We start from the raw sequence: 19,314 nt of genomic DNA on the forward strand, positions 1-19,314 counted from the left end.
TGTTCCAGGGGCCTGGCCCACTCCCAGCCTGCAACCCAGCTCTCCCCGGTAGTTGTCAAGGCTGGAACTCTGACTCTTAGAAAGGCTAAGAATCAAGGAGTCAGAACAACAGCCAAAGCCCAGATGATCCTTCACCCAGCCAGGGAAGGGCCTGCAGGGAAGACGGGAAGTAAAGGGGCCAGAGGGCTGTAAACACCAGGCGCCCTGTGGTGGCTCGCATGGAGACCCAGCTGGCAGCTCGCGGTCCCACCCAAGAGCCCATGGTCTTCACAAGCCCAAGAACACCCAGCCCAGTGATCCGTCCCCTCCCTCTAGTTCTTCTTTCTAACAGTCCAGGGATGCACCACGCCTAGCCCGGCCCCAGGCAGGCCTGGCCTAGAGACCAGACCGCCCACCTCCCAGCCACCACCCTTCTGCCTTTGTGACGTCAGAGCCTGGTTGGGTGTGGCCGCGCCTGGACCCTTCTAGGTAAGGTTACTGTGTGTCAAAAGCTCTGATGGCAAAGGGATTGGCCTCCCGAACAGAAAGAGGCCAAAAGGGAGGGCCCCTTGGGAGGAGCGGAGGTGAGACCCACACTTCCGCCCTGATGCCTGGCAGCTGATCTCCTCCTGATACTAACGGGGCAGCCACCTCCCCCACCAGAGGCGCCCTCAGCCAGCCTCCGATGGGTGCACAGGAGCCCCACACACCACCCTGAGAGCAAGGACCACAGGGAATCTCTTGTCCCTCTGAAAACTCAGTTCAGCACCCAAGGGAGGGTCTTCAGGGCTCCGCAGCCCCAAGAGCAGAAGGGTGGGTGTATGGCAGCTGCCCCCAGCCCCCTTAGTTAAGCCTGATGGAAACCCAGCTTCTACCCTAGCCTCTTCCTCACCCCCAGAGTCTGCCCAAGCTGCGCCCCTAGACATACACCAGCACCAAGAGCTTCAGGCTGATGGAAGGCTCAGGGACCCCCGACGCCATACCTCTGGTAGCATCACCAGAAGAACACAGTCCTCTCCAGTAAAGCCCAGGCTTCTACTGAAGCTCCCCTCCTGAGCCACATGAAAGGAAGGTCCTCTCCTCTGCCCAGAGGGCACCTCTCTGCCCTCCAGGCCCTCCCTCTAGCCTACCTCCCCGGGCAGCCCCTCAGAGTGGGGGACCTAGGCCTTCAGGTCGGACAGGCAGAGGTCTAAGCCTGGCTCACTGCTGGAGCTGTGTGCCCTAGGGAAAGTTACTTGGCCACCCTGAGCTGCCACTCCCTCAGGGGTAAGACAGAGATGGTGACATCTGCTTCCCAGGGCAAGCAGGATTCTCCTCCTTCTCTCCACGGTCCTGCCTCTGGGCCAGAAGGCAGGGCCCTTCCCCAGTTCGGTCAATACCAGCCATAGATATAACAGGGCACTGGGGAGAAGGTGGGGTGAGGAAGGGTCATCTGACACATGACCTCTGACCCTCTTCCACCTGCCACTCGGCACAGCCCAAGTAGGAATCCACTTCCCTGGCTCTTAGGCATTGGAGTGAATTTAAGGAAAGGAGTCCTGACTTCCTGCCAAAGATTTTGAGTTCCAAAACAAGAATGGGGACACAGAGGGTCCCCAATCTATTCTCGGCTCACTGTCCTCCCAGATGCCCTCTGGGGTCTTCTGATTGTAAAGGGGAGAAGAGATCACCCCCCTCCCCTCCCATCACTGACTTTTCCCGCTACCCCATCATGGACCCTCTGCCTGGAAAGACCAACCCAACTCTTCCCTATCAAACTGCTTTCCCAAGCTTCATTTTCAGAGGAGGGACACCTCTGTGTGGCTGTAAAGAGCCTGTGTGACTGTGACCATCCCTGCCTCCCACTGGCTTTCTGCAGATACACACATCCTTGGAGTAGAGAAGAAGCTAGATGAGGCTCACCTGCTCCCAGAGACCCACACTGGGCAGTGGGGGCACCTTCTCGCCAACCCTTGCCCCACTCAATCACCTGGCAATCCCTAGGTCCAGTTCCTGAGCTCCTGGACCCACTGTTAAGCTCCCCCCACCCCACCCCCTACACACACCTACCACCACCCCATAGTGCACTTCCACGTCAGAGTTCCCCAGACAATCGCTCTCCCCCCTCCTCCCTGCATCCTTGGGGATGCTGGAATGCTGTGGCCTGCAGGTGGGAGAGGCTGCTGCCTTGGGTCCATCCTGTTTCTTCTGCCCTCCCCTTCATGCTACCCTGAGCTGTTTATCTTGTCACCCCGGGTCGGGTCGGGCCAGCTGGTGGTGAAGGAGAGGGGAATGGTACAGCCAAGATATGGGTCAAGCTTGTCTCCTGGGCCAGGAGTCAGGGACATCTCCTGGACTGTACACTTCCCTTCAAACTGTTCGCTGCAAGAAAGCCAGCAGAGTCTCCATTAAGCCTAGAGGGCTGGCGGGCTTTGGAGAGAGCAGGACTGCAATTCCTCCCAGCTTTGCACCCCATCGCGCTGAGGCAGAGGGAGGGCTGACGCCTGGGAGAGCAGCGCCTACGGCAGAATCCAGCCCCTCTTGGGTCTACCCAAATGCTTTCCTCAGAGCCCAGCCAAGACTTCAGGGCTAACCCTTCTCAGCAACCCACCCACTTCAGGGGTCTCCAAGGGGTGGGGGCCTTGGGGGGAGACAGGCGACAGCTTTCCCCTGAACACTCCCAGTGCCCTCCACACCCTTCTCTGGATGGCAGGGTGGGAGGGGGTCACCTGGTTGAGGTCAGTAGAAGAAGATCTGGGCAGGCTCCCTCTCTCTGCCCAGGCTTCTGCCCCTCATCCCTGTCAAAGGAAAATACCCCACCCCCCAAAAAGAGAGAGAGACAGAGAAAGAGAGAGGGAGCAGGCCACCACGGGTCTCACTCAGACGGGGCAGAACCAAGCAAACGCCAGTCAGAGTTCAATTTTCCAAATAAATGTATCTGCAGGAGCCTGTGAGAAGCCCCATCCCCGAAAGACGCAAGCCTGCTCTCCTCCCTTCGCCATCCTGACTCGGAATTGCTGGAACAGTTATCAGAGCTCAAACAGGGACGGGATCTGTAGGCGCCCAGATGCAGATGAGGGTGGGAAGGGGAGGGGGTGTCTCGGAAATGCCCAAAATGGGGTTGGAGAGGGCGGGCGAGAGGGAAAGGGAAGAGGTAGGCGTCCATGACGGCCTCGACATGTCCAAAGTCTCCTGCGAGCTGCCAGCTCCCAACTTGTTTACTTAACAGCGTGTTTTGCTGTTTCCAAAAGGAAATAGTTAATCCTCTCGGCTGGATCGCGAGCAGTCCCTATCTGTCACCTTCCCTCCAGGCTAAGCGCTGCCGCCGCCGCTGCTGTCGCTGCCGGCGCCGCTGCCAGGGAATCGAACCTCGTCTACTTTATTCCACTTGAGCGTGGCCAAACTGTTGCTATTTAGTGGGGGGCAAAGAACCCGATTCGCACCCTCGAAATGAGCCGCAGCGGGTGGGGCGGGGGCGGGAGCCGGGGCCCGCATGCCCCCGGCCGGCGGGGGTCCTCTCGGGGGAGAGGCGCATACACACGCATCACCGGATCACGCCTCGCCAAGGCCAGAGACACCTGGAATACGCAGCCGGGAGCATCTCCCGAGCCAGAGCGAGCCTGACGCGCGCCCGGCGGGCGGCGGGCAGCGGCGAGCTGGGGCGGGCGGAGGGCCGGCTCCCGGCCGCGGGCCGGCGGGCGAGAGGGAGACTCGGAGCGAGGGGGGAGGCGGGCTAGGGAGCGGCCGCTTGACTTACATGGAAGTGATATTCCTTGAGATGTCCGTGATGTTGATGCTGGCATTCCCATTGCTGTTCCCCGAATCCTGCCCTTCCAGGAGAGGGAAGAGGTTCCCATCGTCCGGCCGCCGGCAATTGATCTCAGTCTTGCTGCAGACACAATTTGCAGGGCAAGCCAGCACGGAGCCCACATAGTCCAGCCAGACGCTTCCCAGCAAGAAAATCCGCCAGAAACTACACTTGGCTGGGCAAAGAGAGACATCCATCTCCGATCGTTGCTTCTAAAAAAGAGGAGGAGGAGAGGAGAGGGGGGTGGGGTGGGGGGAGTGGGGAGAGCTGGGGGGGAAGGAAACAAAGACGGCGAGGGAGGGGGGAAGGGGGAGGGGGGCCTCTGCCTTTGAAACGCCGTGCGATCAGATGCAAAATCCTTCAGCGTCTGAAACCATCGCGGCCGCCGCCGCCGCCGCCGCTGGGTGGGAGCCGCGGGGAGCGCCTAGTGGCGCGGTCTGCCTGGCATGGTGGCCGGCTCGGCGCTCGCCGGCTCGCCGAGTCCGGGGTCTTGGAAAGCGAACAGCGCTCTCCCACTCCGAGACTTTGCAGGGTGGCAACAGAGGTGGGGAGTCAAAAAGGAAAAAAAAAAAAGGAAAAGGAAAATATGGTGCTAAAGTCACCAAGTCCCACCTACTGGGCAGAATTAAAACGGACACACCTGCAAAATACACACACTCACACACACTCACACATCCACACACCCGGCGCCCGGAGGAGGAGGAGGAAGATGCAGTCGGAGCTGCAGCAGCCACCGCGAATGGCTCGCCGCGCGCCTGCAGAAATGTACAAGTGCTCTGAGCCTTACGAAACGCACGGGTTATCGGAGCGTCTTCCTCGGCTCCCTCCCTCTCTCCCCCTCCCTCCTCCCTTCCCTCCTCGCGGCCTCCTCCCCCCGCCCCCCGCCCCGGCTGGGAGCGGCAGGAGAGCGGAATCTACCCCCTCCCTCCCTCTCCCACTCCCCTCCCCACACCCCTCTCTCTCTCCCCGCCCGTCCTCCCCCCTCCTCCCTCCCCACCCACCCACCCACTCGCCGGCTCGCGGCTCTCGCCCGCACCGCCACCCGCAGCCGCGCGGCCGCCCGCCGGTTCCACGCCTAGCGGCCCGGCGCCCGCTCGCCGCAGCCAAGGGGAAAGCAAGACGGAAGGGAAAAAGTTGCAGTTGGGATTGCGAGGGTCTGGACTGGGGAGGGGGACTTGGCGAGCTGACGGTGACGCGGAAAGGCTCTCTCCTTTGCACTTTTTGGCCCTCGCGCTGCCCGGTTTTGCTGCAATCCGGACCGTGAGAGGAAGTGAAATGAACGCGGCCGAGGTGACCGGGGAGCGCTCTGGAGTCTGGGTGGGGGGCACAGGCTGGGAGAAGGCGACTGGGGGTGCAGGCGCGCACGGGAACCCCAGAGCGGCACCCAGAACCGGGAACCCGGGCCACGGACTCGCGGCCCTTGGTCTCAATGACACTCATTTCCGTAACCGCGAGTCCGGCAGCTTGGCTCGGATGGGAGGGGACTGCGGGGCACGGCTGAGTTGATGCCCCCGCGCCCCCTGTGCCTTCCTGGCGGTGGGTTTTGCGTCCTTGGGCCGGCAGGGAGCGGGGAACGAAGGAACTAGAGCCGAAAGGGCTGCGCTGGAGGTCCGAGGTGGCCCCGAGCGAGCCGTGCGTGCGGAAGAAACGGCCGGCCAGGGAAATTGAGATGCAAGGGGCATTTTTTGGCAAGCACCAGGCCAGTACTGTCAGAGGCCGGCTTTTCGGGCTCGGCTCTCGGGTACGTTGCGCTGGCTGCCGGGTGAGGGGGCGGGCGGGCTGCTTTCTCCGGATTCGGGGGAGCAGGACCTCCCCTCCTTCCCTCCCACACAAGCACCCCTTCCTGGTAGGGGCGCAAAGCAGGTGCAGCCCTCGACGCGAGCTCAGATCCCGTCGGGAGAGGAGGAGGGCGCCTGCTTTTTGCCTTGGTAGAGATTTTTCTTTTTAATAAAACGTCAGAAGGCCAAGTGTGAGGTGTTTGCTGAGAAAACGGGAGCATTCGTTGTGGGAAAGGAGAAGAAAGGGTTAGGGAAGTCGAGCAGGCAGACACACTACAGCATTCACACGCAGAAGAAAGCACAGCTCTCCTCGCCGACTTGGAGGAGGGCAGGCGAGGAAGCGAACACGCTGAATTCAACGCGTCCAGCATCTGAAAGGATTATCCCCCGCCCCCCTGTGGATTCCGATGCAGGTCATGCAACTTGCGGGCAAGATGGGGGAAGGGGTATGCGGGTGCCACCGCCCACCCCTGGCGCAATCACAGGCCGGCCGGGCGCCTGAGAGTGGCACTGTCGCTGTGAGTAAACTTGGAAGAAAAGAAAGAAAGAAAGAAAGAAAGAAAAGAACATGTCTATAAAAGGCAATTTTCCTGACTTCCCCCTACATTCCACCTTCCCTTGGCTTCAGCAAGACTTACCCCGTTGCCAGTGTAGCCCCTTTGCCAGACTGGCATTTTGCCCTTTCGCCAGCAGGAGGGGACAGAGAGTGGAGACCTCCTTAGACTCTCAAACCAGTTCCTACTGGCCCCAGGCCAACCCTGATATCCTTAGTCCTTTGGGAATCGCCCTTAGGACTAGTCTGTGATTGGCTCTGGAATAACAGTTTGAAGGTCAGGGAAATTGAAGCAGTGTTAAAACTCCTTTGACCTCTTTCAGAAGGTGGCTGGTGGTGGCAGAGAAACACAAAAGCTTTCTCTGACCATGTCAGAGCAGACGCCAGTAAGCAAGGAACACCATGTGGATTTAGCCCAGCATCAGTTCCCCAGCCTAGAACTGAGATGGTTGTGTGTCAAAGATACCCAACACGCTTTTTTCGAGAAAGAGAAGTGACTTTGAACACTTCCAGCAGAGAAAAAGGGGCATCCTTAAGTCAAAACAAATTTTAAAAACAAAACAAAAAAACTTAAAACCCCTTTGGAGATGGAACAAATGCAGGCTGTGAAGCAAAGAGCTCTGGCGGGGCTTTTGTTCTGACAGTAAAATGGGATTATGATGGGATGTTATGGTTATGCTAGAGCTCTGGGCCTGAGCCGGAAGTGGCAACTTGCAAGGAGGTAGACCCTTTGCAAAGCAGATGATGGGCCAGGAGTGGGGAGAGCACAGCTCTATTTCAAGACCATAGGCAAATCACTTAAGCCTCTGGGCCTCAACTTTCATGTCTGTGAAATGATTAGGTTGGTCCTCGCTGCCCAAATTGTGGCCCTCCAACCAGCAACACCCACATCGCCTGGAAGCTTGTTGGAAATGCAGCATCTGAGGCCCCACCCGAGACCTACTAAACCAGAATGTTCATTTTAACAATCTCCTCCAGGTGATTCATAAGCCCATTACAGTTTGAGGACAGAGATGTTTACCAAGGTCCCTTCCTGCTGGAATAGTCTCTGATGCTACATGGATCTGGGTGGAAGGGACTGTTGAGAATAAAAAAGAGATTTCAGTGGTGTGGATTCTCAGAATATTATTCCGTTAGGGTGAAAAAAACTCAGTGTTTTAGATGCAAGGGTCTTGTCAAAAACAGACCTGTAAGGTTTCACTACAAGGGCAAGGAGGTTCTCACCCTCCCCAGGGAAATATGCTTCATTAATTCTTAACCTCTGAGTTTGGCCAGATTTGGATGAGGGAGCAGGAGAAAGTGTTCAGCGTAGGCACCCTCCTCTTAGTAGGGGTACAGTGCATTTTGGGGTGTCTTGTCTGCTTGACAAGAATGTTCTGGTTGACAGGGATGAATGGCTGTCACATCCTCATGATTCCTAGTTTCCAGCCTAGAGAGATCATGACCTAGCTTAGCGTCCTGCCAATCAGGGGATAATCCCTCCCATCTCTTGCTGCCAGCACCAGTCTTAGAAATGAGGAAAACTACCAGGGTACCCCATGCTGATCAATAAGAGGCAGGAATGGGCAAAGTTTCTTGAATGATAAGTGAAGCTGTAGAAACCTTTTACATCTGAGCAGCCGCCTTCTGGTCCCAGGGGTGTGGAGAAGATGGGAACGTTCCTAAGAGTTGCATGTGGTTGCCCACCAGTCAGGCCAGAATGGAGGCTGCCTTCCAGAGCCCAGTGAGCCCACCCTCCTGACATCGAGAGAAACTGAACGCATGTCTCATCCCAAAGGGCATGTTCCAGCTGTGTGAGAAGCTGAGGTTTCTCCCTGACTACTCATTTATAATGTATCCCCAAAGCCACAATTCCTGCCACCTAGAAAAGAAGGCAGGGAGTAGAGATTCAGGAAATACAAACAAGGTGCTGCCCAGGGAATCATCACCCCCCGGTGACTCCCCACATTGCAGATTGCTGCTGGCCTGCTGCTCACACATCTGCCTTCTAAGCCAGCCACCTCCCCTTTCCAATGAACCCACACCTGCAAGTCAGTGGCCATGTTCCTGGGCTGCAGGCCAGACCCTGGTTGTTTCAGCTTTACCCACATTGCCCTACTCCTGCGATGTCAGTCTATATCCAGGAGCTGTGCTGCAGAACTTTCAAGTCTGAGTAGAAATGGGACCTGCCGCCTTAACTCTGAGCTGGGAAAGGAACTACGGTACTAGGTGGCAACTGGGTGGGGGGTGGAGGGAACACAGAAGGAGGCAAAGGGAAAAGTGAGCCCTGAGGAATTTGCTGTTCCAAAGAGTATGTGGACCTGGCAAGCTGGGACTTGGGTCAGAGAAAGGCCTGTTTCCTAGGTGGCCTGTGCTCAAGATGCAAGGGAAAAGGCATAGTTGGATGCTGGGAACATGTGATGGGATCTAGAAGGCCCGGAGCCAAGGAGGGAATTTTAACTCTACATGGAGTGGAAGCCCATCCATGAAGAGGGACAGTCAAGCACCAAGGTGGTCCAAGGAAGCAGGGAGATCAAACCACAGGAGGTCCCAGCTCAGGACCCTGACTTAAGTCCCAAGATCTTGGGCACACACCTGCCAGAGGGTTGGAGCTATCTGCCAGGGGTCAGAGCGGCTCGCTCCTGTCCATTAAAGAAGGTTCCCTGAAGGACTCCCAGCTCCTCCTGTCTGTCCCTGGTAGGAGTGTCTGAAGGGCTTAGGGGACCTCACCAGTGATGCTGTCCAGATGACTGTGCACTTACTCCACATATCCCAAAGGGTAGATTCAGAGACTCTCTGGGCTGGAAAGGACTCCCAAGGCCAAAGACCCACAACCACACTTGATGCAGAAGTCCCCTTAACAGTGTCCCCTGGTGCGCAGTCTGTTCCTGCTTGAACACCTTCAGGGCCAAGAAGCTCATCCCTCCCAAGGCCCCTCACTCTGTTCTCAGACAAGTTTATTTCTTGAATAGCCTTCAGTTTGAAATAATGAAGCCAGGCTCCCTGAAGCATCCACCCTTGGTACTAGTGCTGCCACCTAGAAGCCCAGGGAGAAATCTTGTCTCTTTTCTGCAAGCCAGTCAGGAGGCTGCCTCCATCCCATCTCTTCATTCAGCAAAATATCCTTGGTCCCCACCCAGTACTTCAACGGCCCCTTTAGGGTATGGCTCCAAATCACGCAGGCTACAGGGGTTCTGAGCCTGGGGACAAGAGAGTTGGCAGCTCTTATGGGACTAAATATGGTGTCATGGAACAGACCCACTGAACTGAATTGACCACCCAATTGTGTATGAGCCTGGGCAAGGCACTTCTCTGTGCCTTGGTTTCCCCATCTGCAAAATAGGAGTTTAACAGTATCTGATTCACAAGGTTATTGTGAGATCATGCAGTGAAGCACTTTACAGTGCCTGTCAGGCAGTGCCTGACACACAGTAAGTATTCGGTGAGTGTTAACTTCATTTTTCCACCTTTGAGGTTCCCAGAGGGCTTTACTGCCCAGGCCAGGAAGCCCGAGCCGCAGTGTTCCACTCACAGCCAAACACTCTGCCCCTACAAAGCTTGCCCTAAACACACGCAGAGTGGTGCCGTCTGGCAAGTTCCTGATGGGCTCAGCCCCTGCCCGCAGATGCTCTCAGCTAGCATTCTAGACCTCAGAGTTATGAGCAGCCAGGTAGGGTCCAAATTCCAAGTCCCTGCAGAAGAAGGCACTGGGCCAAGCTGGGGTATGCCTCCACTGAGAAAGAACCCTTTGGCCCCCCTTGGTTCCTTTGTCAGCTAGTTGCTCCTACAGTGGGGTGCAAGTTGGGAGTGGGGTACTGGCTTTGGTCTGCCCTTAGGGGGTTAACTGCTGCTGAGTCACCACTGTCTTTGAGCAGTTGGGCTGGGCTAGGAATTCAGTGTGGCTCCGGTCCTGACAAATGGGGGTTCCCAGGACAGGGCCACTGCACCTCCTGCAGAGAGCAGGGTCCAGAGTAGACAGAGGAATTCAAGAATAAAATCAGGGAGCCAGAGAGGTGAGCCCCTAAAATACAACTGGAAGAGGTTTGAGCAGCTTCACTGGCAGGGAATGAGGGGTCTGGGAGGACCGCCCTCCCATGCCCTCAGGATGCACCCACACACCCACCCTTCATCACAGAAGCAGCCCTCACGTGCTTTCCCGGAGAAGCTCTCGCACAGTAATTTACATCACACCCCACTCTGCACAGTAGGCAGCCATTTACCTATTTACTGACCAGAGGGCAGGCAGGGGCCATGGCCTTGACTTGGCAGAGGGGTGAGCTGAAATTGACAAAATGGGCAAAGACATCTGGGCGTCTGCTTCCCAAGGGAATGCTCTTCCTATAATCAGCTTTTAAAATGTAAGTTCCTTGAAGACAAGGAACTTAACATTTTAAAGCTCCCTGTTTAATTTACTGATTTTCCTGCCCCTGAAATGATACTAAAAACATAATAGATGCTCTGTACATATTTATTAAGTAAACCTCTACACTTTTGAACCCTCAACACATTGTAAATGAGGGTTCACTGGCTGTTTCTCCCTAGATCGTAAGCCCCATGAGAGCCAGGATCTACCCAATGCCAGCACAAGACTGGACACCACACCTGTTGGAGGTGATTTAATGAGCCCTTTGGCTGCCTGAAACCTGCTGTGTGTCCCCAAGAAAAGTTTGAGACAGAAGTGGGGTGCTTTAGTCTGACTACCTCCTCCACACCCCAGTTACACTTGCTCCTATAGACTTGTCTATGGCAGGGCAAATATTAAAGGGCTTCTGGGAGCAGAAAGATGAGTAGTTCCTGTTCTCAACTTCAAAGTCAGGAGAAGGTTGGGAATAGCAGCTTTCAGGGCAATGCCAGGTTTCCTAGGCCCTCCGCAGGCTCCCTTTACCCAGGACCAGCAGCCCCACTACTGTGGCTTCCATCCTGCAGAAAGTCAAACCCTTCTCCCCAGCTCCCGGGCCCCACTACATCCCAATGTCCTTCTTCGCCAGTCCATCCCACTCCTTCTCAGCTCCCAGGCTGATGCTGTGAAGGCACCACCTCCCACAGTGCCCTTTTCTCCACCTGCTTCTCACCAAAGCAGCCTATATCACACCTTCCCCTGCCCTGGCTCAGACTCACGGAACATTGGCTTTCAAATCCAACTCTACACTACTTAGCACATTTAGTGTTAAACCCCTGTGGGCTGTGTTGCCTGGGGCATGTTACTTAATGTCTCTGATCCTCCATTCCCTCCCCTGCAATATGGGGACTCAAGGATCCTGAGGGTCAAATAAGATGTGACACATAAAAACACCTTGTGGGCATTGAACACTGCACAGATGCCAGATACTCGTTCCTGTTAACCAGGCAGCGGACCTCAGGACCTTTGCACATGCCATCAGCATTTCACACCTGACCCACCTGCAATTACTGACCACCAGATAATCTCGGAGAGAGGGAAACACAAGGCAACAACTTCCATCCACACCACATGTGACATTCCCTCTTCAAAAGAGCAACTAAAGCCTGAGTGTTGGCCCCAGGCAAATCTGGTTCCGACCTCAGCTCCAGCACCTACTAGCTGGAGACCCAGGCACGTCGTATCACCTAGCTGAGTCTCATCCTCCTCACCTGAAGAGTGTCCTCTTGGATGTTGCTCATGGATATTTCCCTTGTGATGTAGTTTGGGGAATGTAATCAAAAAATGTGCGTAATGCACCTCGCCCGGGGCTTGGCGTATACATAGTAGATCTCCTTTCCCTTCTTTTTCTTTCTATTCTTCCTTAGGGGGTCCAGCCTTTACCAGATGGTTCAGCCTCCACATTAGGGTGCTCACAAGTTCTACCCTCCCTGTTTGCTAGAAACCAGCCTTCTATTTCTTTAAACTGTGCAGATCTCCAGCAGCTCAGAGGGCTGAAGAGGTGATGCCCCAAAGTCCTCAGGCTCAGAGACGAAGGGACTGCCAGCCTACCTGGGACTCAAAGCAAGAAATCACCAAACTGGCTCCAATTTCCACTGGTGCTGACCATTACTGGGAATTGTGCACACACACACATTTAGGTAGATATCAAGAGCAAGTGGAAAATAAAAAAAAGTTAGTTTTATTTGCTGAGACACTAGTGTGGGGAATTGGGGGAAGCGTTATGTTGTGGGGGGTGCACTGAGGAGCCATGCTCGCCTTTGGAACTAAGAGACAGATCCCTCCTACAGGCTTTCTGCCATGTCCTCCACCCCCTCCCCAGCCCACAGCACCAGCTGCACTGCCTGGGAACCGAGGAAACAAAAGCTCAGCCCAGGGAGTTCCGGGATGGGGGTGGGACACGGAATGAAGGTGACAGTGAGGGGACAGTGCATCCAGCCCTGGTGAGGCCTGGCGGGAGGCGGGATCAGACCCCCCAGCTATGGGGTGAGGGTGTGGTGTTGGGGAGGGGGTCCCAGAGACCTGGCCTGGAGACAGACCTGGGAGACCCCATGAATTCATCCAAATGGTAGAAGCCGGATGACTCTCAGTGGTCGGAAACACATGGTCTTCCCCACTGGGTGCCCTCTTCTTGGTGTCCAGTTCTAGAAGCATCCTCAGGACTCCCAGGAAGAGAGCTCAGAAGCCCAACCCTGTGGATGGATGGCTTTGACACTTCCCAGTGTGCCTGAGGCTGGGCCTTCTCAGCACCCAGGTACAACGCTGCCCTCGGCTCGCCCAGGGCAGGACGGCCTTCCAAGCGCGCTGGTCTGAAGGATCCAGCCTCTTCCCTGCAGAGTTCACGGTCGCGCCATGCTCCGTGCCCCACTGGGTTTAAACGTAACAGGGGCCCTCTGGAGGCTGCACCTGCTCGCTAAAAGGGGAGCTTCACCCTGGGCTGCAGCAGGCCACTTCCTACGATCCGGGGGATCTAGGGATAAAGATGAACAGAATGATGCTGACCATGACCATGAAGAGGGTGACAGCTGCAGCCACTATGTGTTGGTTTCTAAGCATGACATTTTTCTATGCTCTTTACATGCACAATTTCATTGAATCCTCACAAACGCCATTTTACAGATGAGGAAGCAGACCCGGAGAGATTACACCCTTTCCAAGGTCACCCAGCTGGTCTGTGGTACGAGCCAGGTTTGAAACCCTCACCACACACCCCTTGCACTGAACCACCTGTTACATTAAACTGACCCCTAGTGAGGCAGTGAGGAAGGGGAGGCCACCCCTTTGCTGGGGAGAGGGGTCACCCTGCCTTTTGCATCCCAGTGGCCCTCTGCCTGTTGCTGCTCTTCTCCCAGTAAGAGGGAAGGAAGACTCCAGCTGTGGTCACTGGAGTGGGCCGGAACAAAGGCAGGATTTGCTGGAGGGGTGATTAGCCTGCAGCCTGCCTTGTGGGTGAGTTCACCTAGTGCTCAGCCAACCCCTTCCCAAGAGCATCTCGCTGGCCCGGCTTTCTCCTGGCAAAGGGTAGGAATCTAGAGGTGGACCCTTTGGCACAGCGGCTGCACCCAGTGTCCTGCCCGAGCGTCTGTAATAAACAAATCAATAATTAAGAGAGGATGCACATTAGCCTTTGAACAGGTTCCAGAGAGAGTTTATTTTTGATCTCACACGAGGTGAACAAGGGTGTATTCGAAGCCTGGGGCAGGATGGGGGCAGCTACGGAGAGAAGGGCCAGGAGGGGTGGCGGGGGTGGCGGGGGTGGCCGTGGCCAGCCCATGGGGGCAGCTGTGGGTGCCAGGCTGTGCAGGTGAGCACGGCAGAGCCGGGTGGCGGGTGGGCGCACATTCAGGCTGTGCTGGGCGGCACATATGCGTGCGGGTGGGGGAGGAAGGCGGGGGCCGGGGTGCGTAGGGGTTGGGGGCGGGCAGTAAAGGCAGTTGATGGGCCCTGGACAAATGAGGCTGCTTAATAAGGAGTTTGGGGGGAGTCTTCGTTCCCCTGTGCCGGACTGGGTTAGAAGCCATGCTCTGAATGTGTGAGCTCTCAGATAGGAAGACTGCGGAATAGACAGAACATTTTAAATATCAGCCCTCCTTCCTGACTCCCACCTTCCCCTCCATCACTCCCGGCTGCCTTAGGAAGCCAGCTCACTTCCCTTCAACTTCTCAGTCCACCGGAAGTTTCCAGTCCTGGATCCTAGGAGGAGGAAAGGAAATATTAAATCATCCTCTGTAAGGTCAGTTATCAGGAACCCCACCTCCTCGCGCACACATACCCCAAATAATAATCATGACAATACAGCAGACGTTATAATCATAGAGTGCTAACATTGGAAAAACCGTTAGAGACTAAGCAGCCTGGTGTTTCTCCAAAGCCAGAGGATAATTAGCTCCCCATCACGGGTCAGGGAGGGAAAGGAGGAGGTGGAGGAAGGGCTGCAGCAGGTATGAAACTTCTTTGAAGTCTCACGTGTTATTTTTTAAAACTTAAGCCAGTGTGTCATCCTACGCTATAATATGTCTGTGTATGTTTTGGTATAAACTAAGGTTGTAAAATCTCTCCACGGACTGAAATGGGTGGTCCTGGAAGATGCACATCCTGTGTATTATTCCTGTGCCCTCAAAGATCCCTGGGGGTTTGATACAAAACCCACAGTGGTAGAAACTTACCACTTTCGGAAGCATATATTTAGTCCAAGCCCTCCCATCCCCATTCCTGTCATTTTATAGGTAGAAAAATTAGGCCCAGGATGACTAAGTTATGTCCCCAAGGCCACACAACTAGTTAGGACCAGAGCCAAAGGCTTCTATTCTAAGCCATGCATTCTGCCATTCAAAAGAAACAAAAAACAAAGAACATCAAAAACAGATTCTAGGCGGGAGCTCTCAGAACCTCATGTCCCAAACACAGCGGGCCCCTCCTGGACCACATACCTCTCTCCCCAAATGGAAAGCTACCTTTTTGGAACAACAGCACTTTATGGCAGATTTTTATGACGCCATCTCTCTAAGCGTCTTTCTCCAAGGAACACAAAATTCCCTGACACAACCTCACTCGGGCCTCACAATGATCTCCCGGAATTCAGCAGAGTACAGCAATTTTTGGTGTTTATTGGGTTCCTGTTTATCCGGCCTCCTTTCCAAAATGGATTTGCAGGTAAGTATGATGACCTCTCCTCCACACAGACGGGAACATTGTGGGAACGTGACTTTCTCAAGGTCGCGTGATAGATTTGGGGCAGTGATGCGGATGGGATCTCAGGTTCATGTCATACAGTTTAAAGGAGGTGAGGATTGACCCGTCTGGCCTCATTGAATGATTGCATCAGCTCCTGCACAGAGGCGGCTTCCTTCACTGGCCCGAGCTGTGGGACGGTGAGGCTGCACTGAGCTGGGCAGGGGCTGGGGCTGGATGGGCAAAGGCTCTGAGTGCCTCCTGCTGAGCACAGGAGCACAGGCTGGAAAAGTTCCTAAAAATACCAAGCACGTTTCTTGCAGGGGGGCTGATTCAGCTGACCTTTCCTAAGGATGGCCAATTTGCTGACCCCGTGCTGGGGGCCAGTGAGCAGAAAGGCTGCCTGTTTCTCCCCAGCTGCCTCTTGGGCTTAAGTGGGGCAGGATGGGAATATCCTCTCACTCCCAGCATCCCTCAGCTCAGATGGATCCAGTGAGAATGAGAAAGAAGAACCGTGGCTCAACCTGAGACTTTATGGAGGGCAAGACGCAGGCTAGGCAAGATGTGGGAAGGCAGACTTCGTCTCTGTTCTCACACAGCACAGGGTCGGCCAGCCCAGCCAAGGAGAACAGCTGGCCGTCACCTGTGACAGGTAGCAAACAGCAGGGGGTGTGAGGGACAGTTCGCTCTGAGCGGGGAGAGCCGCTCTTTCCTTTGACTAGACATTCATCTGTGTGCCAGGCGCGGTTCCCCGTACTGAGATCCTTTGCCAGCTGCTTCCAGAATAAGATGCTGTTCACCAAGTCTGGCCCCGCCTGGTCTTATTTTCCTTATCTGTAAAATGGGCAAGGTGAAACTATTGGACTTCACAAACGCCTCCCAGCTGGGACCGCCAGCTAGCTGGGTCCTGGCTGAGGCCTAAGTCCTGAGGTTCTGTGGTGCCTCGCGGTACCTTCACTGGCTCTCCTGGAGCTGGCCTTGCTTCTGGTCCCTCCCAGCCCCTAGCAGGAGAAGCAGCAGGGGCAGCTTCTCTTGGTGGACTCTCTCTCTCTCTCTCTCTCTGAGGCTCCTGATAGAAGACCCTCCTTCTTCCATTTCTGGCAGAGACGGCCCCTGGCAAGCCTAGCTCTCGTTCTAGCAGGCTAGTGTTCTGGGGGGAAGATTCTAGTCTTCACCTGTGAGTAGCCTGTGGTTTCTAACACACGACTGATGTGGCCTAGACGGGTGGACCAGATGGGTGGGCCAGACGGGAGGCCACACGGAGGAGTCACAGCACACGCTGGTTCTTCTTCACGCAGCTCTGGGTGGGGCCCCACTAGGGCCTGCCTCTGACCCAAACTGACCCCTGCAGCCCCAGCCTGTAGTCCTCCCTAGCTGGGCCTCCACAGACAGGCCTGGAGCCTGGCTAGGACAGGATGCCGTCCACCCAAAGATGGAAATGAACAGTGACAGCTCCTGATTTATGCCCTTGTTATCCTGTAAGGGAGACAGGGAGGCAATGGGAAAGGCCAGCAGCATCCCGGGAAGCCCAGCTGGGAGCCCCATACCTCCTAGAGCTGCCCGCTAGCCCCTGGGCTGGCCGAAGCAACCTGCCCCAAGAAGGGTCAAGAGCCAGCCTGGACAGGGAGAGGAGGGAAGGGAGGGCAGGCCACAAAGGCCAGCAGGCACCGTCAGACTCCTAACCACGTGGGGAGCTTGGAGAGGTTGAGACCCAAGCTACAGGGGGAGGAGACCAGGAGTAAGCTTGGGTCGGTCTGACCCCAAGGCCATGCCTCCGAAGCTGCTAGGGAGCAGTGGGATCTGGTGGAGGGAGGGATCCAGGGGGAAGGGCCCTGCTCTCAGGATAAGGGGAGAGTGGAAGAAAGGTGAGGCTGAGGATTTAGAAGAGGGAAGGGACACAGGCAGGAAGAAAGGAAGGAGCAGAGGAGGTGGGGGAGGGTGGTGGAGGCTCAGGAGCCCCGTCTGCTCCAGGTTGTACTTCCTGCTCGGTGGCTCTGAAGACGGGGTGTCCATCTGGGTCAGACACAGGAGAGAACAGGCAACGCCAGCCCCTGGCCCTCCTTGTGCCCAGCTGCTCCCAGCCTGGAAGTGGAGTCGAGCCAGTGGCCGGGGCCTCCCTAAGGCCTGGCCAAGGCCTCCCTGGCTGCTCAGCGCAGAAGGGCTGGTCCAGCTCCTCATCCAAGAATAAAAACGAAAAGACAGTGAGAGGTGGAAGTGGCAGGGTGGCTGGCATGTTGTTGAAAGATGGCTGGGTCTCTGGCTCTGTCCTGCTTTAAGACCTTTCGTGGAGCCCACGGCCTATAGGGCTCCATCCCAGGCTCCGTCGCCCAGCGTCCAGTGCTGTCCAGGGTATGGCCCTCCCTCTCTTCTCAGCCCTCTGGGGACCAGACTGCCCTGGTACCCACACACACCTCCACTTGCTTCCTGCCTCACCTCCCCCACTCTCACTCACCTCTGCACTTTTGCTCCTCAGGATCCCCACAACCTCTCCCCATCAAAGCCCTGGACATCCTCCCTCCTTAACAAGCCTCCCCAAGTTCTTCTACTGTCCCCCCACCGCCCCGGGATGCTCAGAGGCTGCCGGCTCAGCACCTGTCACAGCATCCATCAGAGCCTCCCTGGCCCCGAGGTGGCCGTGCATATCTCTGTTCCCTCCTGAAATTCCACGTGCCTTGAAACCAGGCCTACTGTGTTTGCATGGAGCCCAGCACCTGTGTGGATCTAATATGCACTGAATTCAGCTAGAAAATTAGACCAGAAAATCATGCTTCCTATTCTTTACCTTCCCTCACCTTCCACCCCAGCAGAATCTTTCTTGGGATCCCAGGGACAAAACTGCAAACTGAGCACTGTGGTCCTGGGGCAGAGTTTTAAACTGAAGGCAGATGGGGCCGAGTGCCCTGTCCAGCTCTGTGCGAGGGTAGACTCTGTGCTTCTAAGGAAGGGGCCCCAGTGATGTGGGGGCACCCAGGCATTGGGAGACCGGTGTCACGCTCCTGTAGGACATTTGGACAACGGGAAAGGAAGTCACAGCATCTAAGAATGGAGCCAGCGACCACAATGGCTTCCTGGCTCCAAGGAAGGTCATGTACTGAGCCCAGTTCAGCTTTGCCCATCCAGGAGGAATGGGTTTACCAGAAGCGGCCACGCGGCTGCCAGCGTTCACAAGGCCGCAGAGGCAGAGGCTGCTGTCCCCCTGCGGAGTCAACCTGAGTGTGAAGCTCCTCCCCACCCCTCCTTCTCTCCCCAGCAGTGAGCAGTCCAAGGCACTGGTTCCCAGTATGGAAGGACCAGACGGGGAAAACCAGGGTCATTACAAGATGCATTAGACATTCCAGGGGAAATGAATGGTTAGCAAATGAGAAAGGAATGGTAAACCCATGCCATGTGAGGTGTTGCCCTTGGCTCCTGAGCTCTGGGGGGACTTCAGGCAGAGCTGACCGTGGGGACAGAGCACCAGTCCTCAACATTAGCTCGGAGCTGTCTTCAGAGAATCATCGGCTGAGGGCCGACACCAGGACTGGCCAGGTGGCAGGGGAAGAGGAGATGGATGGGGGCTCCAGCTAATGGAGCCAGCTGGTCCTGCTCTGCCTGAGACTTCCCAGGTTTTAGCACTGGCAAGTCCTGCATCTCAGGAACCTGTCCTTCCAGGGCGAACCAGGCAGGTCAGTCACCCTGACTCTCACCGAGCAGACATTGCTGGGCCAGGCAGGACCCAACAGGCTCTGGGTGGGTGCCTCCTACTACAGTATGGGAGGTGAGGAGGGTGGCTCCAAGGGATGGCCTGTGTGGAGGGTATCTGCCACCACCCAGCCAGCACCTACGCTGGGCGAGGCTCAGAGAGGTCACCTGACTTGACCAAGATCACGAAGCTAGAATTTAAACCCCAGCTTCTTGCTGGGAAGGGGGCGAGAGGAAAGCAGCAGAAGCCTTCGTATCTGAGCCGTCCCGCCTCTGGGAGGAGCACGTGAGCTCTGCTGATGGCCCTTGTCCTCGTCCAGAGACCCCAGGGAATTCATTGCAATTAGCAGTCCCAGGCTCAGCAAATAGCGGGGTGCAGCCACAGGGCCAGTGGGAGAGACAGGGCTGTGAGGCCGCTGACCTTTACAGCTGCTTCAGGTTACGTGTGGGGGCTAAGTGGCCCCAAGGCAGCCCCGGGGTGCAGAGG

The 19,314-nt window shown here is 56.0% G+C and overlaps 1 protein-coding gene across 5 annotated transcripts in view; it reads right to left on the reverse strand.

The window, feature by feature from the left end:
- The window catches only part of NTRK3 (neurotrophic receptor tyrosine kinase 3), a 341,248-nt gene extending 335,027 nt beyond the window's left edge, over positions 1 to 6,221 (reverse strand). For 2 of the 5 annotated variants that reach the window (XM_072950748.1, XM_072950747.1), the window contains exons 1-2: positions 4,563 to 4,585; positions 3,716 to 3,978 (exon numbers count right to left, since the gene is read on the reverse strand). In XM_072950748.1, the coding sequence (XP_072806849.1) occupies positions 3,716 to 3,963 (248 nt within the window). In that variant the 5' untranslated portion in view covers positions 3,964 to 3,978; positions 4,563 to 4,585. Of the gene's footprint in view, positions 1 to 3,715; positions 3,979 to 4,562; positions 4,586 to 6,182 lie in introns of those variants that run through there. The other 3 variants (XM_072950746.1, XM_072950750.1, XM_072950749.1) reach the window with 3 other exon arrangements.
- Positions 6,222 to 19,314: the final 13,093 nt, after the last annotated feature.

The sequence above is a fragment of the Vicugna pacos genome, chromosome 27 (genome assembly GCF_048564905.1).
Source record: "Vicugna pacos chromosome 27, VicPac4, whole genome shotgun sequence".
NCBI lineage: Eukaryota > Metazoa > Chordata > Mammalia > Artiodactyla > Camelidae > Vicugna > Vicugna pacos.